Raw genomic sequence first — 26,312 nt, forward strand, 5'->3', positions numbered from 1 at the left:
GGCCATTTTGGGGGGCTAACTTAAGTTTTTGTTTCCCTTTAGGCAAGTTGGCCCACTTTGGAGGTCAATAGGAGGATATAAGAAGGGGCTTCCTCCTTCTTATTTACTCGTTCATTTCCACTCCTCTTGCTTGCTTGAGCGATTTTTCCTCCAACTGGGCGAATTTCTCCTTGGCAGTGATTTTTGGAGGTCTGATTTTCCATTTTTGAGCAGCAATTTCTTCCTCAGAGATGGGCGATTTCTGCCCTAAGGCGAATTTGGAGGAGAAGATTTGATTTTTTGCAAGATTGGCAGCAATTTTTTCCTCCAGTTATGACGATTTTGTTTGGTGGAGAGGCAAGGCGATTTGAGATCTGATTTTTTGCAATTGTGGGCGAATTTAGAAGGTTGAAATTCTGATGTGGAGCAGACTTTTCTGCCCTAGGGCAGCAATTTTCCTTTAAGTTGGGCGATTTTGGCAAGGAGGTCGAAATTTGGTGAAAGGAGCAGATTTTTGCAAGTAATCCATTTGCTAGGGCATCATATTTTGGAGGACTGAAATTTCTGAGATCAGATATGAATTTGAAGGGGCCCGATTCTTGGTAAAAGACATATTTAAGGTAAGATTTTTGTTCATTTTTAGAGGTGAAGATTGGTTTTAAAGGTGGATTTTATTCCTTGTTCTTGCTTGGTTTGTTTATCTTATCTTCTTCTTGCACTATTCATCCACCTCTTCATCATCTCCATTGATAAGCTGAAGATGAGAAATATAAGTGTAGATTTCATGATAGGACATTTGTAGAGGCAGAAATAAACTAGACCACCCTAGGATTGAAGTTGGGAGATATAAGTGTAGTCCATCCTAAGGTAATGAAGAGGGTAGAGATAGGATTTGGAGAGGCAGAAATAAACTAGATTTCATTGATAGAAAGAAGTTTAGAGATTGATAAGTGTAGTCCATATCATTTAGAATGAAGGGGCAGAAATAAGTGTTTAGGATGGTGGATGTTAGTACAAACAAGAATCCAAAGGGAACGAATACCAAAAAAGACAAGGAAGACATGATGCCTAAGACCACCTTCGTCTCGAAAGTGAGGCGAATAAATGACACCAATCTTGGCACGGTGAATATGGTACAGTTGAAGGATAGATTGGAGGAAGGACAATCTCCCATGGCGAAGAAGATCTACAGGAGCATAATTGTACATGCGGCGCCTTTCCCTCCTACCTTGCCTTGTATGGAATTGGTAATGGAGTGTGCATCCCGGTTTGATATTGTGACCAAGTCCATTTTTGAAGGGAAGAGAGTGTTGGCTAACATCAGCGGACAAGTGGTTGAAGATGTATTCAATATTCCTCAGCATAAAGACATGACAGTGGTAATGATGGATCAAATAACCAAGTTCTTTTAGGATAATCAGGAGGCCTACTTCAATCATCTAAAGCAGACTTGGTTACACGAAGGCAAGAAAGGAGTTACCAAGTCGTCAAAGCTCACCAAGTTAGATTTCAAATCAGAATATGGCGACCTTATTATGCTTCCCAGCCGAATCATGGGCGTGGCTCAAGGTATGCAATTCGAGAACTGGATGTACTATTTTATTGATGAAATTGAAAATGGAAAGAGAAAATTTGATTGGACTAGAATTATAAGTGAAAATTTAGAGTTGCAACTATGGACAATACAAATTCAAAAACAATTCTACATGGGAGCCTATCTTATCTATCTGATTGCGAGAGCATATGAAAATCCTGGACTTAAGACCTTAGGAGTGATTGACAATGGGCTGGGGAAATGTTTGGTGTATGAGTGTTATCTACAACTTCATTTGCACAACACCAAAGATTATAAGATGTTTTATGATGCCTTTGCCATGAAGACGGTAAGGATACTGCAAGGGACACTTGCTAGGAGGCTCTCATTGGAAGCGGAAGCAAAAGTTAAGAAGTATGGGAGTTGGTTCATCCAATTTCCGCAATTCACATATATTAGAGTAGCAGGAAGTACGGTTTGTCCCAAGAGACTTCCAAGGTACACACTGAACAAGATAGTTTTGATGGAGTTGGCTAGGCAACTTGAGCATTATGACAAGATGATGAAACTTAAAGGTGAGACCGAGATTACCTTCTCATTTGGGATAGGCAATGATACTTGCCCCAATCCTGTCGCCTTTGCAGTTGCGGAGAAGGAGTTAGAGTGGTATCATCTAGGATGATATAGAGCAAGACAAGGATTCGATCTTAATGGTCTTATCAAGGCATTTCACGAAAACACATTCAAACATATTTCTATTATAGAAGATTTTTGGGCCAATGCATAGGATGACTTTCATGTGAGAAAGCTAGCTTTCTCAAGGTTGCCAATGGGCATGATGAGGGAAATCAGATGGAGAGGCCTTGATATTCCCAATCAACTAGAAGATGATGAAAATGTGCTAAGAGAAGATTACAATACAGTGGATGGAACAAAATTGGGTCTAGTGGATTGGGATGATCATCAAGATCCTTTCTTAGAGGCAGTTATGAGGACAATTGATCTACACCATGAGTCATGGTACAATGATAAGTTAAGTCAATTACAAAGTTAGAAGGTATGCCTTACTTATGAGATAATGAAACTAGAGGATAGAGGTCCAGCGGAGTCAGTCAAACAGAAAGGTGGGGGCAATAGCTAGCAACAAAGAGCAGTTAAGAGCAAGAAGAAAAATTTGGAGGTTGAGAAAAGTAAAGAACATCGGGAGCCTCTAGCAAAGAGACAAAATGCAACACCGTTAAGGGAGAGCATAATTGAGGCTAGGAGCCAAGAGGTTAATACAAGTGGACAAAGGGTCTTGGTAGAGGTGAGCTCTAATATGGAATCAAGTGGTTACAGTGACAATACCGAATACTCTCCTCTCTCAGAGAACCGACATGGAGATGATATGACAGTCACTAGTGAAGAAGAGGATAGGCCAATTGATATTGAGGAAGTAAGCTAGGCACTTAAGGCCTTTGGTGATGCTTTGCTAGTCGAACCGAATCTAGATTTGGGGAGATGCACTGCACCGCTATGGTTAAAGCAAATGCTTATGCCAAGAGGCGAGGTGGTGACTGTCCGAACAGTTGAAGATATTCAAGGGTTAGTGGAAAAAGAAGATAGTGAGAAACAAAAACAAATTTCCAAAACGATGGAAAAGGTAATCAAGAGTGATGATGAGGGTCACCGAAAAGTTCAGATTGCTATACCAAAGGTTAGCAAGGCAGTGGATGAGATTGTAGCCCAAGAGTATGAGATAGTAGAGCATAACTTGGGAAGAATCATGGATGACATGGAGTGTGAGGAGATCCAAGAAGGCATGGTTTCAATTAGAGAAAGGTTGAGAAAGGCAAACGAGAGGAATATAAAGTTGGAGGCCAAAAACAAGTATTGGAGAGATTGCTAGCCTATCCAACAGTGGCATCAGGCAACTCTTCCACAAGATAGTGGAAACAACATAGAAGAGATATCGGGTCAGCTGCGCGAAATCAAAGATTGGATCAGTGATATAATTCAAGATGGGCGAAATTTCTTGCCTTCCTTTATCTTGACATTCAGGTCATTAGTGGCTATTAGAGACAAATTTAGAATATTTGAAGGGGAGTGGAAGGATTTCCTTCTAGTCAAGGACTTGGCCATTCCTAGGCTACAGGTAGTTATTGGGCTATCAGAGAGATATTTGGAGAGAATCAAGTTGGTGGATGAAGGAGGAATGAGTACGGTGGAGTTGTGTTATGTTGCCTTGACCATCAGATTGAGGATACTTTAAGAGATATGGAATGAGATTGTACAACATAGCCCAAGCGTTAACACTTCCATTTCAACCATGATGAGCGATGTTGGGGTTGCACTTGATTTTGAAGATATCAAAGAGGAGAATGTTAATGAGACAGAGTTTGGATCGAGATTGGATGAGTTGGGGAAGGTTGCCATCAGGAAGAAGCATTTGGGCACCGTTGCCTCCCTCAGTGCCTTTATCGGATATGCGAAAGAATATGAGAAGGATCATGAGAAGACACTGCTAGCAGTGAGCAACATGATGAATTCAGTTGAGCTCAAGATGAAGCACACACCTTGCCCTCCCATGAAGGAAGTCAATGATAGGCTAGCCAAGTTTATTGCCTTGGCTTAAAAGATGAAGGAAAAGGGTAGAATTATATTAGAGGATTATTTGATGTAAGCCCAAGTAGCAAATTCTTCTTTCTTCTTGGGTAGGATAGGTGTCTGATTCTGATTAGCTATTATTTTGGTGCCTTCTCATTGGTTACCACTTTCCCTTTTTTCGTTTGTCCATTGATGAGGTAGCATTTTCTCATTGGCTGATGGGGTGGCAACCCTTGTTAGGGTTTCTGGGATTTGATCTGGATCATTGATTTTGCCTCTTAATCTCTACCATTGGTTGTAATTTTGGCCCCTATATAAGGCCATTTGCTTTCATTTGTAAAGGGTTGAAGAAAATTGTTGATTTAGATAATACCAAAATTGCTTCTCTTATCATTGTTGTGTCTTGCATGGTGATTAAGAACACTTGGTGTTATTGCATAGTTTCTACTTCCAGTAGTTAAACTTAAATTCCATTGAAGTTGTTAAAGTAGATTTTATTTCAAGAAAGTTGTTCTGCAAGAGTAATAGTAGATGGATAGTTGTATGGTGATGTTAGTGGATGTTTGATAGGGATCCATAAACTAGGCTGCTAGCATCCTAGCAGCTTGTTAGGAAGCCTTGCATGGTAATCTAGTCTTTTTTCCTTGAATCATTGCATCTATGGAGGTAGCACCGTTGGTAAGCTTTCATCAAATATAATCCTCGCCCATTTGCTAATCTTTCCATTCATAGGAGTAGAAGTAAAGTTATGAGTAGTGTAGTAGTTGGAGTTCATTCAAGAAGAAAGTTAGAAAATTTGAGCATTGGTGACATACAAAGCCTCCATCATCGCCATCAACATTATTTGGCGCTCATATATGTTACACAGCTAGATTTCATCATCATCACAGCAAAAGTTTAACATCCTTGAAAGAACAACGTAAGCCTGCCTATGTGATTAACCAACAAATCACATTAATATAACTGAGTTACTATCCACAGGTGTAAGGAACCTTGGAGTTTTTCTCATGTTCTTCATGAGTATTTACTTTTCAAGAGAGAGTTGAGTGTTTGGTATTCTATATCAAGTATTCAATTGGTATATGTTATGTAGTGTTATAAAACTGACATCAACACATACTTGGTTTTTTTTGCCAACAACCTCGAAACCAAAACATTGAGTCATGTAGAGTTCATCTTGCAACTCTCCATTGAGGAAGGTATTCTTAACATCCATCTGATGAACTTTCCATCCAAACCGAGCGGCGATGGCAAGAAGAAGATGACTTGTACTCATCTTGGCAGTAGGAGCAAAAGTCTCCTCATAATTAATGTTGTGCTGCTGGGTGAACCCTCAAGCAACTAATCTGGCCTTATACTAAGTTACCATCTGCATGATACTTGACCTTATAAACTCATTTGCAACTAATGAGTTTCTTCTTTGGAGGAAGATCAAAGATAATCTAGGTGCAATTCTTCGAAAGACTGTGGTATTCTACATAGCCTGTTCCTATTTTAGACTCCCTTTGGCTTCTTTAAATGTCTGAGGATCATAAATACTATGAAGGTTGGCCATGAGAGAAAAATTTACTATATGTAGCTGCTTGCCCTTAATTCTAGAAGATCTACTCTCAATGAGCTCATCAAGACAAAGGTCAGTGATAGTCTTAGCCCACCATTTAGGTTGGAGAGTAGATATGCCAGCATTAGGAGGAGGAATAACCAGAGCTGGAAAAACTGAAGGTGGAAGATTAGCATCATCAAATTGAGAGTTTGCATCATCCTTCCCATCAGGTGGACCTAACGGAAGACAAACACCCAAATCAGAGGCCTTAAAAAGCTGATCCTTAGAATTTTGCTCAGACAAGGAAGATAAAAAGGTCCTCATTCTTCATCAAAGACAACATCACAATTGAAGATTTAATGAATAGTGTCTATATCAATCATTTGGTAAGCACTATGGTTATCACTACAACCTGTAAACATAACCTTTAAATCTCTTAAGGATTTCTTCTGATTCTTTACATTTTAAGAAGTAAATCCATGTTTTCCTAGAGAAATCATCTATAAAAAGTATATAGAACAAAAATCCTCTAAGAGAAGGAACAGACATAGGTCCACATAAATCTGAGTGGACTAATTCTAAAATATTGTTAAATTTTTGTTACATCCCAATTTTTGACCTAGCTTGAAATATAGCCGTTGAGGTTCGTGTGAAGCCAGTTGGCAGTTTAATTTAATATAATTTGGCGAAATGGTAAGATGGTTGTTATGTTTTCAAGTGAAGATATCATGTTAGTTGATCGTTGATTGCGAATTCATGGAATTAAGATGAAAGGTTAATTCTTATGATTATTTATGATTAAATAATATATAATTTAATTATGAAGAATTTTCCTTGCAGTAGGCATATCGAAGGGGTGAAAGCATTGTCAGAAAAGAATTAGGCAGGGCATCACCATCACTGGGTAGATGGGTAAAAGACCTAGCTAGAATACATCTACAAGACTTGCATGAGTTATTTAAAAATTTAATTAAATAATTCGGTTAAAATATATAAACATATCTCTAAGGATTTTAATATATCTTTCATCATAATATTTTAATTAATATTTATAAATGTTCGTATATGTATAAATGATTTGGCACCATTATACTTTAATTAATAAAGTAATGTTGTTTGTATATATAAGATTTTAATAATGATCGAATTTTAACAACATTTGAATTATTTATTTCGAGTTATATTCTTTTATGCTTTCCTTGTTTTTTATCGATTAAATAATTGGAAATTAGAATCCATTATAATCCTCCAACTTATGTTCTTGCTTTTAATTGATTTACTTTGAAGGAATCAAATGGTTACCTTGGAAATGCGAATAGCTTCTTTATAACTGTTGGGTAGCCGTAATGTCGGCTCAAATTTATATTTGGAACCTTTAAAGTGTATCGGTAGGAAAAAAAAGAACCTTGTAATTGGCTCTCTTTTCATGCAAAATTTTTTCATCGATTCGCTCAGTTTATTATGACATTAACCCCTGAATCTGATATTACTTGCATCACTCACTGATGGAAACCAAAAAGGGTTTGACTTGTATTTTTTTTTTGGAACCATCAAACGTAACTCGGCATTCAATTTGGCAACATCATTCACTGCGGAATTCATAGCAAAGAGGCGGGTTAAAGACAAGTGGAAGTTCTTTTTGATTGTTGTGACAGAGTGTGTCACGTGAGGGATGTTTTAACCTTTCTTTACTTACCTTTTCTAAATGTTGAGTCGGCTTAAAGTTAAGAAAGTACAAGTTCTTTGATTTTAGTAATCTTGCAAGTTGTCGTTTTTCTTTCATGGTTAAGATACGAACTGAGTTCAAACGAATTCGCTTTTTCCAAGTCCTTCCAAAATTTTAACAGTGAAGTCACATAAGGCATTGCCGAACCTAGGTAATTAGTATTCTCTTTTCATGTTAAGTCAATGCATATAAAAAGCAATGCATGTATATGCTTTCACCGCTGGATTCTCTGTTTCTTTTAATATATTTCTTCTTTGTTTCTTTTAATATATTTCTTAAGTAAAACAACAGTAGTATGGTATTAGAGATACCAAGTCCTTAGCATGATGTTTGCTGATTAATATGAAAACAAAGATAATAGATTTAATCATTCTGGAATATATTATACTGATGTAGTCTTGCCGTGGAGTTCTCAATAAGTGAAATTCTATTCATCTCAACTTAAATCCACTATATCCTTTATATCTCACAATGGATACACCTGGAAGTCTATGCTGTAAATATTTTGTGATAACTTAGGAATTGAAAATGGTATATTTGTCTCAGAACTTTGATTATCAAATGCAAATCCTTTTCAAGATTGTAGTATTCAGATTAATGATTAGTTATCAAATTGGCTATCCTTTAGATTGTTATCAATTATACATGCAGAATCCTTATAGATGATAGAAGAATTGAGATTATCAGAATGAATTCGATTTGCAAATAATCTTCTTAATATGTTGGTTTGAATTCTATTAATGAAGAAGTCATACATATCAAGATTGAAACTATATTGTAGATGAATTAACAAAATTGATGCTCTAAATTCAAAAAGTTTCTGAAAGTTTTAGATTACAAAAATGTGAAATGCTAGAAGCAATCATTTTCCATAAATTGATATCTTGTTTGAAATTCGCTGATTGAATTTCTTAAAAACTAGCCTTGTTCATGGCAGGTGATAACCTAGAAACCAAAGTATGGATCAAAATAAAATAAACCACTGAATATAGAATTTAACATTCAATCCTGAAATTTTTAAAGAACATAATCATTTAACAACAGAGAGTGAAATCATAATCATAATCATGTAATCTTCTTGTATAATTGATAGAATCAGTTGTTTGAGGATTCCAAACACTTGGGACTCACCCGACTGTGTAGCTAAGAAAATGGGTGACGAGGTGAGAGAAAGGAAATCTACAACAACATGAAATAGTAATTAGTTATGATATTTCAATGTTATCAATTAAATATGAATTAATAGCTCATGCACATTCTTGCTATTGTGATCTCTTGCTGCCAAGTCGTATGGCGTGTTGTATACCATGATGCCCAGTGGATGGTAAGATGTTCCTTGTCAATTCCAGGTAGGGAGGGTCTTTCTCATTAGAGATCGTGTGGGGATATGTTGTGGTCTGAGGTTGGGTGGTTAAGCTCCTAACAATGTTTCACCTCACTCAAGATGTCGAATATGCGTTAGACAGAGATAAGCCTTGCATTCAATTGTTTATCCGCTTTATCTATAACTTTATCGAAAACAGGTATTATCATTCTTGTTTATAGAAGGTAAGATTAAATTGGAATATTTCATTGTTATCATCATTTTACTTTCATATAAATGAATCTTGAATATAAGTATTTATCTATTCTTGAGAAAAATTGTCATAGATAAGCAATCGGAAGGAAAAGAAATTCGAAGCCCTAATTGATTGTGTGATAGCTAGAAATGATATAGTGGTAATGGAAGCCCTAACTGAATCCGTGGTATTGAAAGCCCTAGTTGAATCTGTGGTCGTAGAAGCCCTAGATTAAATCCATCGTTGCGGAAGCCCTAAATTGAATCCGTGGTCGCAGAAGCCTTAAGTGGTAAAGCGGTATCAAAAGCCCTAAATGAACCGATGGTAATTGATGCCCTAATTGGTAAAATGATATGTGATGCCCTAATTTAAATTATAATGGTATTTAGTTGTAATCATCAAATGATTTTTTTTTAAGATAGCAGTTTTTAGATGATAGTCGACTTGTGAATTTGTTATAGTGTTTTTGTGGACTAATTCGGGTGGTTGCAGAAGCATCCTTTGTTGATTTTCAGTCTCAGTTTTTCCCAGGTATGTGATTTTCAATTTCAGAAGTAATTTCATTTAATGGAATTTCAAGTATTTAGTTAAGAAATTTTCTTTAATTGATTTTAATGATAAAATCTTCTTCACATGAACATGAATGATGTAACTGCCTTCCTATGAAATGAAGTGGTAACTGTATTCCTTGAGTAAGTTGAATGATAAATTAGACTCAGGAAAATGGGATGTTACAATTTTGTAGTGTTCATTTGAAATGGACTTTGATGTTTTTACCTAGTGCACATCCCTTGCATATGCTAGAATGATCTTTATTTAATTTAGGTAAACCATTAACTATCTTCTCCATAGTCAATAAGGCTTTGAAGTTTAGGTGCCCTAACCTTCTATGCCACACTTCATTTACATCAACAACTTCATGGATTGAGGCTTGAATAGGTTCCATATTTAATTCATACAAGTATCCCTTTCTTTGACCAATCAACTTTGATTTCTTAAATGAAGAGTTCTTAGACCAATTCATTACTTTACCCTCCATGAATGCAGCGTTATGTCCATCACCTTCAAGTGCTGTAATAGAGATTAGATTCTTCTTGATTCCTGGTACATAGAGTACTCTTTTGAGATGAAGAGAAATACCTGACTTTAGTTTCAAGGTGCAGTTCCTAATTCCTTTGACAAAATGAGTGGAATTATCACCTATTGTAACTTCGTCATTAACTTCTTCTGATATTGAGTCTAGTGCTTCTTTGTATCTTATAATGCCTCGAGATGATCCACTATCTATTACCCATGCTTTGCTTGATACTTCATTTGATAGCACTGAATACAATACATGTTTCTCAGGATCATAATTTTCCTCTTTCTTAGTAATGTGTGTACAATTTACTTGCTGCTTTGTATTCTCTGGTCAACTTGCTTTATGGTGTCCAAATTTCTCACATTTAAAGCATTTTACTTTGGATAAATCTCTCTTAGGTTTGTGATTTATTTGATGAGCCTTCTTCTTTTTACCTTTGTAGGAATTTGTGTTGAGAATATGAAGTTCTTCATCTTCAATTTTCAATTTCCCTCCTTTCTTGAGTTGCTTAGATTCTTCTTGAAAGCAATCTCCTTTAAATCTATTGAAATTTGGAAGTTTGTCTCTAGCACTTATTCCTTGTGAGAATATTTCCCATGAATCTGGTAATCCATCTATTGCCATTAATGTTAGTTCTTCATCATCAATTATGTACCCAGTGATTGTAAGTTAATCTCTAAGACTAGCTACCGTTAGGAAGTATGAATTCATAGATTCTCCCTTCCTTATTTTTATACGATTTAGTTGCCTTTTTAGTGAAAGGGTTCTAGTTGCATTATTAACCTCATATGCATTTATTAATGCACTCATCATATTGAATGATGTCTGATGTTTCATTAGCATAGATACTATTTCATTTTTAACTCCATCTAATATGATTTTCATGGTTTCTTGTTTCCTTTGATCTGGTTAGTTTTATAAGGATCAGCGTCAGGTTGCTTGGATTCCTTATCAACAAATTGTGTTACATCATTTTCTTTAAGAGCCATCATAATTCTGAATTTCCATGCAATGAAGTGGTCTTTTCCATCAAACTTGTCTTTGGGTTTGACTGCATTGGCCATTGTAGGTAGAAGGATGTTGCTTACATATGTTTTAAATCTGATTATCAATTTGCTGAGCCAAGGTTTGACTACTAGAGCTCTGATACCATATTAATTTTCTGCAAATTCTGAAGATATAATACTGATGTAGTATTATTACCTTGCTACAAATCGATCTACTATAATTCTGGGCTGAAAGTTATTGTTCTGGAAGTCTGCAATGAATTTTGGAGATTATATTATATTTCTGCACTAAATAGCCAATGAGTAGATTGCTGGAAAAGCAGATTTAAGATTGTATTGTGTGTCTTCTATCCACAATCTTGCTCCTACTTATATATTACCCAAGAGTCTTGCCTTTTCAAATAGACACAACCCCTTCTAGGTCGGCCATCCATGAAACAAATAACTCCTCCAAAAATTTGTGCCCTTGCTCTTTAACTAATAGTTAATACTTAGTTAACTACAATAGTCAATAGAAGGCATATAAATATGCCTAGCAAATCGCCGATCTGTTCTAAGGGAGATGTAATTATCATGAGACCATATATAAAGGAAATGACATACATTTAGATCTATCTGATCTAAAAAATCAGAGCATTAATATGATCAAGTTATCAGGATTTAACAATCTGTCTATCAAATAAACACCATAAATACTCAAAGAATGCATCCTGAACTCTTATGTAATGGTATTTACTATTAGCTAGAGTAATGTGATCATAGTATTCCCAAACTGGAATTTGAAGACGATCTCCTTTGGTTGAAATCCCAGAAAAAGATCCCGTAGTAGGAACAATATGGACAGGATAGGAATTCATGTAGAATGGTGCTGATGTTCCTACATTGAGCAATTGGTCACAAAGCGCATTACTTATAAGTTCCCCCAAAAAGATATGTTCCTTATTATTAAAGATTTGGAAAATGAACTTATACTTCCTTATTATCATTGCAGCATGTTCCTATTTTTACAGATTCGATAGACCATGTTTGATGATTAGCAAAGGTGTTGGAAATCCCACGCTCAAAACTTTTCCTCTTTGCTCCTGCATGCACTTATCTTATATAGGAGCTTTGTTCCAATATATTTGCATTGGTCTTGGATTTCTCATGCGTGTTCGATGTGTATATCTCCAAACCTCTGTCATGCATCTCATATGCCAAGGAAAAAGAATGACTTAGAAGTCGTGTGAAGCACCACATCCTCCTGAGAAATACCTTTGACACTTGAAAATGATAATGTGTTGCTCTCATGACCAATAATATCGTGCATATATTTGCACATCTTCATTGGTTTCTCTGCTTCCACGGTTTTTCTCCACCTTGCAATAAACATAACACCACATTAGATGCTAATGACTCGTACCAAGTGATATGCATCTCATACTCGGGAGGCCCTATGAAGTATGAGTGCTAAGGTTTCTATGATCGTGCATATTGGGAGTTCCATCTTCTTCATACGCACAAATCCTTTCTCCTTTGCACGTGCAACAAAGCTTAGAGAATTAGTATCGAACAAGATTTAAATCAGTAGTTAGATGAACCAAAATCCAAGTGCCTTATCCTAGAATAGTTTTCATTTCATCATCGGATATCTGAAATATATTCCCCAAGTCCGAAGGTTTCCATAGAACATTATCATAGGCTCTCTACTAATTGTGACCAATGAATATATCATTATCATAAGCAATGATATTTTTTAGACAACTCCGCTGTGTGATCTCCAATGATGGCATATTTTCAAGTTCAGGATAGCTGCTATAGTCACCATAGATCTCGAGTAGCTTGAGATTTTGGAAATCGCACATCAATGACATGGTTTTTGTTCCACCGTTATCTAAGAATCATTTTCAAAGTATCAAGAACCCCTCTTCCTCTGTGATGTCTCGGAACGCTCTGCAAGTGTAACAATGATAATAACTATCTCACATCCGCGAGCCTCAATATATTCACTCATTATATCGAGCCCCATTCCTATTGAAGGATGTAAATCAAGATTCTTCATTCTCTGCCATTCAACTCCAAAAAATGGAAATTATCTGTTGTAAATGGTTATTCCTCTTCGATTTTGTAGCTTTTCAAGTTGTAAACTCTAACTTAGTCTCCATACATACACGATGGTTTGCAACCTTCTACTATTCAAAAACTCCTTGGTGTGATCCGATAAGGAAGTGGAGAGAAATACACGTGGATGTGTGTCTAAGAAATATGCATTGCCATCCTTTTCACTTCAATATATTTGTATTTGCTTTGAATCTCTATAGCACACCGTTTTTTCAGGCTCAATTCTTGTGTTCTTTCTAAGCAATTCCTGTTCGAAGTGTACCTTATGTTTTCTCAACATTCTTCTCTAAACTGTGTAAATTTAACAACACCAAAATCATCTCCATCTCCACTTGTATTTGTTTTTCACAATGAAAAATGGAGACCAAAATTTGGGCTCCATCAGGGTGAACAACTAGGGCCAAAGGCACACCCAACTATCCAAACCACCTTGCAGAGTAAACTCAAGGGAAGCAAAACACAGAAACAACACCAAGGAGAGATGGAAACAAACACTTTTATTAATTCATCGAACGTCCAGCATAAATGCCCAGCTGTAAGGCCTTTTGGGTTACGGCCAGATACAAAATATAGCTTCAAGATCTACAATCCATCTTCAAACTCGCAACATCTACTCTGACTCTCTAAGTCCTACCTTCCCCATAAACGAAACCAAATACCTCTACTTATACTTGCCAAAATGACTTACATAAGATTCTAGAACATTACATAGAATAAGGCCGACCTCAAAACGCTCAACAAGCATTCCTAGACAAGATCCTATCATTAAATTCACGATCTAAATTAAATACAAGAGTTGACTCCCACTAAGAACCAAAAGCACAAACAACTCGGTCAGTGAAGGACCTAAGCAACAATAACAATAGGCTCACTTGGCGCACGAAGAGAAGCTCGATCAATATAGGAAGAGCTCAGTTCATACTAGAGTAACTCAGTTGACATTGAAAGAGCTCGATTGACATTGAAGGAACTCGATTAATAGTGGAAGAGCTTGGTTTACACTAAATTGCTTGGTTTGAATTGCAACTCGGTAATGTCTGAAAGAACTCAGTTAAACTGCCAGAAGGAATGAAAGTGCAGGATTGCAATGAAACCCAGGATGCTCCTGCATCACATATATATATATACACACACACACATACACATACGTATATATGTAAATATATTTATATAGCCACTCATGTATTTATTTACATACTATAGAATAATATAAAGAAAACTTTGAATATATAACATACCTTATACACAATACACATACCTTTATGACGCCTTTACCACCTTTTAGAGCTGTGTTGCTTCTTATGCTAAATATATGTTAAGAGGTATGCAATTATATCTCTTTTGTTATCTTATCCTATTTTCTCCTTCAAGTACGTTTCTCCTTATTTTTCTTATTGAATGGTGATTTATAAATCTTGTTTTATTGTCATCTATGTCCTTCTGAAAAGTTGCAACCATTCATAATTACAACCCTTTGGAAGAGTCGCATCCTTTTATCATTTTAACCTTTTGAAAAAAACCCTTATTTTTTTATCATTCCTTTCCTCGTCCATTAATCCTTCTTTAACTTCTAGCTTCTCCTCTTCCTTTTTGTCGCTTTCAAACAATCTCTCCTCTCTTTTATATCTTATTTTGAAGGAGTCCCAACTCTTTATCTAATATCTCTTGACCTTTCATTAGATTTAGTTAATATATATTATTTTATTTTAGATTATTTTTTTGCTCAGTCATTTTAAGTTTATTATCATTTGTTAAATCCTATACTTTTTACAATATTGTTTTTTGTAGTTAATTTTATTGATCTATTCATTCATTGTAATTTTTTTGTTGTTTATTTTAAATTCTTTTATTGATAATAGATTCTATTATATGTTATGAATTATATTATAATAATAATATTATATTACTGATTCTTATTTTTAATATTTTAATATATGATTTTATTACTATTATTAATTAATTATTATTAAAATTCTATTTTAAAGGGGGACATGCCAGCCAAACGTTACTGAACCAACCCATATGGTTTTCAAATTCAACAACTTTGCTCTTATCACCAGTCATATGGCGAGTGCATTCCCTAACACCTAAGAACCCCTTTTTAAGGCATTTAAGGTTATGTGGAAAATCATTGCTTGAGCCATTGTATTAGTTATTTGGTTTCCAAACAATTTTTTTCTTCTTCGAAAGATTATAATTTCTGTTTTGTGGATTTGTAAATACAAGTTTTGAAATTTTTTGCTACGTTGCCAACTTTTTTACATCTAAAGCAATCCAATGTGTTACAAGAAATTATACAGACTTCCATTTACAAAGCTAGGCTGTCTTCTAAAATTCAATTTACATTTTTTTCCCTTGTGTCGCAATTGATTACACCAAAACAATAACCATAGGAGTGCAGATTACTTTTAGAAGAGTTATCTTTATTTTTAGCCTCAACTTGGTTTGAGCATTGTCCTTCTGTAAATTCAAGGCCTGTTTTGTCCTTGTGGTCTTTCTGATTGTTTAAGAAATCTGTCAGTGATTATGCACTTCACAAAGTCAGCAATTAATAATTTAAAGGTGCCATCTATTAAGGAGTCACATACGTTTGTGAAGACATGTACTTTGAAGGATATATAAAAGCTTGATGCTGTGTATGATGAGACGGGTAAAGGAGATAAATGTGAATGAGTAAGTGTATGCTGAGAAGAGAACAGATAAAAAAGGAATATAAAAAAGAAGTTAATTAGATGTACATTCTACAAAATCTGCATAATAAATACAGACAGTTCTGTGGTTTGCAAACTGCATACAGTCAGATCTCTTTCACAGCCAATACCATCAGACAAGTCAGGAAGACATTTGGGTCATAAGGCAGACCTCTATGCATCTCTGTGACTGGTATGAACAATATTGTCCATGTTAATTATAATAATTATAAATCTAATAAGAAGAAACATCAGAAAGTTATCCTTAATTAAACATACTTGCTTAAGCTAGTTATTATTTCTCTGCTAGAGTAGAAAAGCAGGTATCCAATAAGGGAGAGGCCTGTGTAAATCCAGCCAACAGGTCATTCCCAAGACAGGATAGGGATCAGCGTCCCTGAGCGTCTTGTGGACATGTCCAAGAAAGGCTTAAGAGTTTGGATCTATAAAACCTTTAGGGAAGCCATTGTGTTTGGTGTCTAAGTAACCTATTGCATCTCGACATTCTCCTTGACTGGGATTTTAATCGGAATAGCATGATCTTCTCAATTTGCATATAGCTTATACACTAATTTACCTATAGTTGTTATTTTTATGGTATGAATTAAGTTAATTCAATTGCAGCAAACATAGATTCATTTATGCATAAGTAGTTGAACTTACTTGGGGACATTGCAATTTTTTCTGCACTATTGCTTCCTTTTTGAGTTCCATTATTTCACTAAGTGCACATTCTAGCTCACCCTCAAGATCAACTTAAATTTCAGATTCTATAATACTTTCTTATTGATTTTCATGTGGACTTATGAATGACATGACAAGTACTACACAAGGAATCCTCCTAAGATGGATATTTTAGAACAGGGTTTGGCTCCAATACCTCTTGTAGGATTACAAAGATCATTGAGAGGGGGGTGAATCTATGTTCTTAGGCAAATTTGAATTTAGTTCAACTTTTAAAACAATGATTCAGAACTTCATAAGACTTAAGTTTTAAGTAGTAAAGCATATATTATCTGACACTTTACAGTGTAAATCATAGATAACACAACGATGTTATGAGCGGAAAATCCTCTTGAGGAATAAAAATCTCTTGGAAATGCCTCACTAGCTTAATCTCTAAATTTATAGTTTACAAAGGCCTCATTGGCTGGATGGTTCTCACTGAATAAATATGGCTCATTGGCAAGAATGCCTCACTGACAGTTTGTCAAAACAATTCACCACGATATTCAAAATATATAAAAATAGAGTTTCTTCTCTGTGTCTTTGAGTTCAAATATTCTAGACCATATTCAAAAGATTCCAGTTTCACATTTTTATCTCTAAATTTACAGTTCAATAGAAGATTCCAATTGTGTTCATAAGCTATTATTAAGTTGTGAACATATCAAAGGACTGTTTGCCACTTCTTTTCTACTCATCTAAATGAACCTTTACCCTCAAGTTTCCTCTCATAGCTATTCAAAAATAGAAAGAAATGCCATCACAAGTTTTACCCTTTTGTAATATCTACATAGAAACGGTTTTATTGATGTTGGAGTTTGATTAATATTCTCACTTATCCTTTGGATTCCTAGTTTGCTCCATGTGTAATCTTCACTTAATTATATAATTATAAACTTCTAACACGTTTTAAGTTTTAATCATTGCAGACTTAAATTATATTTTTTGGACGAACTCGCAGATATTGCTAGGAAACATTTGAGGTTGACTCATTGTGTATATATTTCCGGTGAATTTGACTCGCAGCAATATCCATGGGTAAAGACTTTGCACAAATATACTTTCCTCCAATTTTTAGTATAATATCCTTGATTTCTGATGAGGTAGATTTTTTCTTGAAAGTGAAAATATTTCATGATCACTATGTAGATGTACAAGACAAATCTCAATCCTACTTTGCATAACCATCAATGCTAGAGTGCAATAATTTAAGTGATCTGAATAAGTTGGTAGCTCAGACAACAAAAATAGTAGTTGAAGAACTTAATATTTTATATATAAAAGGTGTGCAAAACCAAATTAAATGAAGTCATGAATTAGTGATTAGCTGAAAAAAGATTGTTATTTTTTACTGAGGGTGTAGATGTATACCTTTTAAATTGTATGCATGCTTTGAATTCGGCTCTTATAGCTTTACAGGAATAGAAAACTTACCAAAAGTATTAAATTGGTGTCTAGATGGGAATGTGATGATTACCATATTTGGCAGCAATCCACGCCCTTGAAAATTGAAATGAGTTGGTGGACAACAACAACATTTATCAGAAGATTGATAATATTTATTGAATCTATCTATTTTAGCTAATATATCTGTTTGGCTCAGAACTCGGCTCATTACTTGAAATTCAATGCTTGGATATGCCTTGGAAAACTTAGGTAACAAGTTAACTAATTTTCTTTAGAGTGTAGCATACATAGGCACCAAGGTGTGCCTCAGACTGTCATTCCTAGGGTCCTTACAAATGCAAAATATAAAAATGTAGAAAGGTACATAAAAATATTCCTGGAAATCTTCAAGGCTATGTCTAAACTTCCATTTAGATAAGCTAATCTGTTCATGGAATCATTAACTTAATTTGTTCATTGGATCTTTAGGTCCTCCATTATAAGCAATGGGCTTCACTTCTCCTAGTTTTCGCTCTAGATGTGGCAACTCTTGTTTAGTTTGGCCATTGGGGAGCCACTTTGATTTTTATGAAAGTTGACTTGCCTTCAGCGCTTGAAAAAGTAGAATTTGTTAATTCTCATCTATTTGATTGCTGTATAAGTGATACGGTTTATAGGGACTGCATTTTTAATACAAGGTTTCAATTCTGTGCTTTACAATTCTTTAGCAACATCTGAACTGTTCAGTAGTTCTAGAAAAAATAGAGGGTTCATCCTCTACAACAGGAAGAGAAATACCAAAAAACTTTCTGAGATATTTCACCCAATGAAGAAAGTTGAACCCTTTTGAAGAAACCAGAGAAGTAATGAGATTGGCATTACATCTAGCTCTAACAGAGTTGTGAAAGAACATTATTCTTATGCCCTTCCTATAACCAATCAATTTTACACAACTGTTTCCAGAAGATCCCTTGGAGTTCCCATTCCTCTAGTTTTTTAATTGCAATAGACTCTTCCCGACAGAGGTCCAAGGAAAGCTTCCGATCTCGAATAATCTGAGTAATAGAGTCAAACTGAGCTTGCGCAAACATTTTGTTCAAGTGAAGATTCCATCTTTTGATCTTATACTTCCCATATTCCAATCGCTTGACAAAAGAATACATAGCTGTGCCATGGGAGGGCTCCCTTTCATACCACCATTGAATTATTAAGTCCTGTAGAAAAGGGTCTTGTAACCCCATAAGCTGAAATTTAGAGGAGAGACTCTTTCAAAATTTTAGGAGGAAGCATGGAGATTTTAGTTGGCCAGTGATCAGACCTTCTCCAATCCAAGATCTTTACAGCAGTATTTCATCTATTACTCAGCCAAAAACATGAGACAAGAAATCTATCTGGTATCTCAGAAGATTGCTTACACTTCCTTCTCCTATTAATCCAATTGTAGATACCATTAAATGACATCGCATCAATCAAATTTAAGAAGTCTATATTCTCATTAAGAAGATTGGCCAAATAATGCAGCCCTGCCAAACCTCTTTTTCTCATCCAAACCATATGTTGCAATGAAATCTGCAGCAATAACCCAAGGAAGAAAGTGTAGTAGAGAACAAACCGATTTGTTATGAACCTGTTGTGTGGTTTTCACACCATTGCCCCTTTGCAAATGGGGACCCCCTCTTTTTGCTTTAGGATTAGGAGTCTTCATCTTAGGTGGTTATAGTTGGCAACATTTTCAAGTCTCCAATTCTGAGGTTGAGTTTGAATAATTTTGGCTTGCTGGGAAGTTTGTAATAACCCGTTTCCAGATATTACTCATTTTTTACCTTGCATTTATATTTTAGATTTATAAAATCCATTCATATCCCCCATACTGACATAATACTTCTTTTTATATAGTAATAAGAGAAGAGACACGTCTTTTCATTTAATTTGTATATTATATTATTAATATTAATATTATATTATTATTTATTTATACAATATTATTAATATTAATTCATTATATGTACTTGAATTGGATGACTCATAACCTATATGCTTAATATATTAATATTTATTATTGTATAAAATATAATAATAGTTGATATATATATATATATATCTATATATATATGTTATTATTATTTCAATATGTATATGTCTATAATGATATATTATTATATTTAACCTTAATATTATTCTATATATTTTAGATTTAAATATATCCAATAGTATATATCAAAGATATTTAATATTATTTTATTTATTATCAATAATATTTGTATTTTATTTATTATAAATAATATTTGTATTTTAAAACTAGATAATAATATTATTATTTTAATAACCTAATATTGGTAATTAATCCTTATTTCCTATTAAAACCCATTCTGAAATTGGGACATCATAGTCCTCCCCTCTCGAATTTGCTTGTCCTCAAGCAATTGATTTGATCCTCATTAATTCATATTCTAGATTCATTCTTTTTCCTGCATATGTGTTAGGCACTTGCAAAGTAGACATGTTAGTATATAATATGATGTATAAGAACATATGAATGAAGATACAAGGTAGACACATAAATGTATGAAGGCACGATGCAAACACAAGGTAGACACACGAATGCATGAAGACACGAAGAAGACACAAAGCAAACATATTAATGCATGAAGACACGATGTAGACACATAGTATACATGTTATATTCTTGCTTACAATTGAAAATAAGAGAAAGGTAAGAAAATGTTTTACCCCTTTGATTGTGAATGTCGTGCTCCTTCCTCCTGTCTCGAAATTGAAAGTTCTTGAAGATGCATATTTTAAACAACTTTTCTATAGCTAGTACTATAATAGGGTGTATCATTCCATAGTCGATGGTAGATTTACTGTTGCTCGAGGTTGGACACACTCAGCTTGGCGCTCCCTCAGATTTTAATCCATATTGGGATTCTCTCGCCCCAACACAACCAATTTACTCCTCCCCTTGTGCACACTCCCTACCCACTAGGAACAAGCTTAATTTTGATGTGGATGGTAGATTTACTGCTTCTCGAGGTTGGACATGCTCAGCTTGGGGCTCCCTCAGATCTTAATCCATATTGGGATTTTCTTTTGCCCCAATGCGATTGATTTACTCCTTCCCTTGTGCACACTCCCTATCCATCATGAACTTAAGCACAATGATTTTAATAATGTCCCCTTCTGAGACCTTTCTTTATAATTCATAAATTCTTTTGTTCCTCTAGTTTGCAATTATAACTTTTCATGCCAATTTTTAGTATCATATCCACTCGAGATCTCCCTTTAATTTGATCTTGAAATAATAATTTGACCTTACAATGAAAATCTAAATACATTAAATAAGGAATCTCATAAAGGTCATCTTAAAATCCAAAAAATAAATAAATTAGAAGATGATATCACTATAATGTCTTTGCTTACAATCTACTTAGATTTTTTAAGCTTGAATATAATAATTCCATCTTAAATTGAGAGAAAAATACTTAAAAAATATAATTTTATAACGAAATAAAATATTTAATAGAATCAAATCTCAAAAGAAATAACTTATCTTGATTTAAGTGATGGAATGCATTTCATCTGATGGAGGAATTTGATGGATTGACCATGTTAAGAAATTAGCTCCTGGTCCCACCTCCTATATTCAATATTCACACTTTTATTATAAGTTCTTTTTCCTTTGTTATTACCTCAAATATTCTTGTCCAATTGTTTTTATGTTCTTTCACTTTTAACTTGTTTTCCTTTCTTTGTTTGATAGTATATGTAAATGTTTGGTGTAGGTGGAATCCTTGCAATGCATAGTATGCCCTCAACTGCTCCTCATGCTCAAATGATTATTTTCCACTCAAATCGTCTTTAATAAATATTGGAGTTGAATGTTCTTTATACAGTTTTGATCATCATAAGATTTTTCCTCTCATATATATGGCAGTAGTGAGGGTACTATCACCTTGTATTATTATTATATTTCATATCTCCAGCTACCATTATCTTATTTACTCTCCAATGAGAATTATTATAACCTTCTCTCTTTGACGTCCAATACTCCCTTCTTAGAAAAAACTCAATGTCTGAAATTCATTCTTCTTTATTCCACAATCTAACCTCTGATGATCCTTGAATGATTTGGGGCTGCCTTTATTTATGTTACAATGAGAATGTCAGCCATATTGTAAAAGCTATAACTCATCTCTTCAATATCCGTAACCCTTACACTTCATTCATAATCAGTGATAACTTATATTGCAAACTCAGACGATAACTTGGAATTTTTGCAGAGACGGTACTAGATATGTTTGCCCAATAATTTTATTATATTAATCTCATATTTATCCCGGATAAGTACTATTGATGATCAATATGATATATTGACTAATTGTAAAAATTAAATAGTTCGCAGATAATCTCTAATGATATCTTATTGATTGTTAATCAATATCGCTTTCATTTATTTTCCTTCATGTTCAGTCCCGGATTCAACTCATATCTGCAGTCTTTGAATCAATTCTTACTTGACAAGAAATCATTGTTTATCATTGGATGCTGATTATCGTTCTCCTTGCCTGTATATCGATGGTTTCCTCCCATAATCCAGTTGTTGCAATCAAATCTGAATGCCGCAGACTTAGTGCTTCATTGTTGGCATACAATATTGCTTTCTAGTCGTCTTTTCCTTGGTTAGTATTCCCTAATTTGCTGACTGTATATTCTCTTGCTGAGTCATCATAACCCTAAAAAAACTTCTACTTTATTCCAACTGAAACAGCTTCAGGACCTCGCCTGCCAAATAATTACTGAGAAATCGAAACAAAACCAAAACCCAAACCAGTTATGTAGTAACTGAAATAACCACGCATCAGTTTGAAATACAGTTGTCGGTCAACTGGGATCTCACAGCATCAAGCATGTAGGACGTGCATCCATTGGTAAATCATGTGACAATTGGAAAAAATAGTGGTACGGCAATTAGAAATTTAAACAGGAAGTTGTGGGCGGGGCGGAGGGAAAGAACATGGAAATTGGAATAATTTTGCAAGGACCCCAAGACTCATTCAGTCTTGCACTGTACTAATGAATGGTTATTGTTGTTTAGGCTTTATGGACCCTTTATTTGTAAATTATGAATATTAAATAATGTCCGTTCAACTTATTAACTTCCAGATCTGTAATCATATTCTTCAATGATGATATGTTTGTTTCTTGATCAGAATGACAGTGATGGGCATATTATCTTTGATTTGGCCAATACCAAATATCTTCTATCACCTTATTCTTTCTTTGTTTGGCATTTTGAAACATACAGAGATAGGGATAGGTGCAATGTACAATAAATATACTGTGGAATGTAGTTCATAGGAAATCACCAGCCAAAAATTAAATTGGTGATCATAAATTATGTACTAGCCATAATGATTGTGAACTATACTAGGATTGATAGAAGCCCACATAATAGGGTATTTAATTTTCACATCCGAATTCTATAATGTTGCATGCTTCAATATCAACCATTTAATGATAACTGAGATTAAATCTTCCTTCACAGGATGGCAAGATCATACTCTGATACCAATTGTAATAACCCGTTTCCAGACATTACTCATTTTTTACCTTCCATTTATATTTTAGATTTATAAAATCCATTCATATCCCCCATGCTGACATAATACTTATTTTTATATGCTGACATAATACTTTTTTACATAATACTTCTTTTCATTTAATTCTTATATTATATTATATTATTATTTATTAATACAATATTATTAATATTAATTCATTATATGTACTTTAATTAGGAAAAAGAATTCTCACATTGTAAAATAATGTGTTCTTGGCAAAACTGAATATGAATTCAATGCTATCCTTAATTTTGATGAATTAAATCATCTTCAATCCTTTGCTATTATGCCGAGTCAGAGGTATAGAAGCTCTCACACACTTCCCAAACTACAGCCTTGATGCTCCTCTCGTGTGGATCATGCACAACCACAAAGTGATCCTTAGATGGAAACATTATGAACATACTCGCTCTTTTACCAAACATTCACTAGCCCACCTAGAACTTAACACGAGCTTGATTTGAATTTCACACAAAACTGTTCCATAGTAAGAGATGGCACGATATACTCTAGAAATGATTATCACTCCCAAGAGACTCAAAGATCCTACCTTTGACAACTTCACAGTCTGATATATTGTCAAAGGAGACACTGAATATATGCATCCATGTCTGTGACCATGCCGAGGTGTGACCTCTATCCATCTGTGCCTATCCCACCGAGCAAGACTTCAACTGGGAATGAAGACTATGATAGTGAACATGAACAATACCTCCAAGCACATCGTTTGCAGTAAGGCTGAATAAGTTTGGGCGTCAAAAGCAATAACTAGGCTCTTGGTTCCTGCTAGCGAAATGTTATCGTTGTACAACCAATTGGAGCTCATCTATAATTAGTTCCCCTATTTGCACGAACAGGAAATACAAAAATTATCTACCAATCTGAGTCATAATAGCTTCAAAAATTCGTGATTGATGAGCTTCAATAAAACCGTATGTGAAAGATATTTTTCAAGAATTGGTGAAAAGATGGAAAATACGAGAGGTCTCTCAAACATAGAGAATCATTATCTTCGGTTACAAAAACAAAACACACATCTTTGGAAGTTCTTGTGTGAGTGTCTTGAGTGACACATTACAACCGTATTCACCATGATGGGAATGACGACATAACAAATCCAAAACCGACGATGAAGTAATAACGTGCGATGCAATTATGATGAAATGAGCATCAATACACACTTACCAACAGTCAAGAAGTGGATTAGGGAAGTCTGAAAGAAACGCCTTATAACATTGAATCTTCAAAACCATTCGTTCAACCTCATCTTGATAACTAAATAATCTTGATATAATTCTTGACAATGTTCAACTTATGCACTTCTCGGGATTTGACATTACTCCAACTCTTCGATTGCTTTGTATGATCTGATTGAACACTTCTTCTTTCTGAACGCAACATGAAGAAATGGCAATTGATCATACATATTGAACTAAAAATAAACTAATAGCCAAGGAATGCTTGATACAAGGCTAAACTCTACGCATGTACGAATTTGACATTTGTGCCAAGAAATTGAATTTCTAGACAAGGCACATTATATATATATATATATATATATATAGAGAGAGAGAGAGAGAGAGAGAGAGAGAGAGAGAGAGAGAGAGCTAATACTAGCTAGAGTTAATCCTAAAAAAATATTCAGATGATTAAATTTCCTAGCGGAGAAAAAAGAAACTACAACGGACAAGATTACTCCTAAACAATTTTCCAAAAAAACAAATTGAGACTTCGCTCCAAATACTGTAATTCCGAACTCCATGCTCAAGCAATTGTTCGATGAAAGATTTGAGGAGTCCTCTACATCATTTGGTAGACACAAATCCTATGAATAGGCGGTAGCAGATAATCTTCACCCTTTAAAACATGCTCTTTATTTTTCACATATTCGAAATGAAGAGCGTTAAAGTTTGAAGAGATGTCAAGAACCAGTCTGGGAATAATATAAATGCAACAATAGGATGAATAGACCCAATGCCTCCTTATGGATACAAGAGCATGAAGTGTAATAGTGTCCCTCAACAAAAATATCTGCAAACTTTCACTAGCTATTATCAACTAGGCTCTGATACCATGTTGGATTTAGCCCATAAATCAATGATAAATGACAATAAGAAAAGAGCCAAAATTGAAACAATAAACAACATAAATACCTTAGGAAAGCCCTTCTAGAATGAAGGGAAAATCCTAGCCACACATCAAAATATCATTTTATGGATCATAAAATGTTGAAGTGTACAGTTCTTTCGCTAAATGTGATATATATAACTCATAGAAAGACTCTTTACATTACAATTAGAGGTCTCTTGAGTTTCTCAAAATATAACTCTTTATTTTAAATACAATTCTGTGTATTGCCACGCCTCAACACACGTTGAATGAGACATGTCACTACATTTAATATTACAATTTAATTATAAATGTTATTTTTAGCTGAAGGTGAACATAATGGTATTAATGCCTAGAGATGAAGATGTCTATCGTAGCTACAAACTCCAACAGGTGGAGCCGCTGGTGAGATTACATCTAATAGAGTCCAAGTCATCCATGATCCCTTGCATTCATAGTTAGAAGTAGAAATAGAAGTTATAAGTTTAAATTGGAGTTGAAGTGGAAAATTTGGAAAATTAGAAGCTATATTTTCATTGCACATTGTGAAACAAAATCTTTAGAAGTGCAAGTGTTGATATCCATTGAATGAATAGCATAAGTCTCTTTGTGAAAACCAACATATCACATCATAAAACTAAGTGAAGTCCACAATTAAGAAGGAA

General features: G+C 34.5%; 1 protein-coding gene across 3 annotated transcripts in view; it reads left to right on the forward strand.

Moving 5' to 3' along the window:
* The window catches only part of LOC149552092 (uncharacterized), a 95,104-nt gene that overhangs the window by 24,701 nt on the left and 44,091 nt on the right, over positions 1-26,312 (forward strand). For 2 of the 3 annotated variants that reach the window (XM_089787564.1, XM_089787561.1), the window contains exon 2: positions 17,461-17,569. The exons of the other annotated variant lie outside the window; for it this stretch is intronic. In XM_089787564.1, the coding sequence (XP_089643690.1) occupies positions 17,461-17,569 (109 nt within the window). The remainder of the gene's footprint in view (positions 1-17,460; positions 17,570-26,312) is intronic. 3 annotated transcript variants of the gene reach the window in all.

The sequence above is a fragment of the Cupressus sempervirens genome, chromosome 6 (genome assembly GCF_028749045.1).
Source record: "Cupressus sempervirens isolate cs-2001-9-10 chromosome 6, ASM2874904v1, whole genome shotgun sequence".
Taxonomy (NCBI): Eukaryota; Viridiplantae; Streptophyta; class Pinopsida; order Cupressales; family Cupressaceae; genus Cupressus; species Cupressus sempervirens.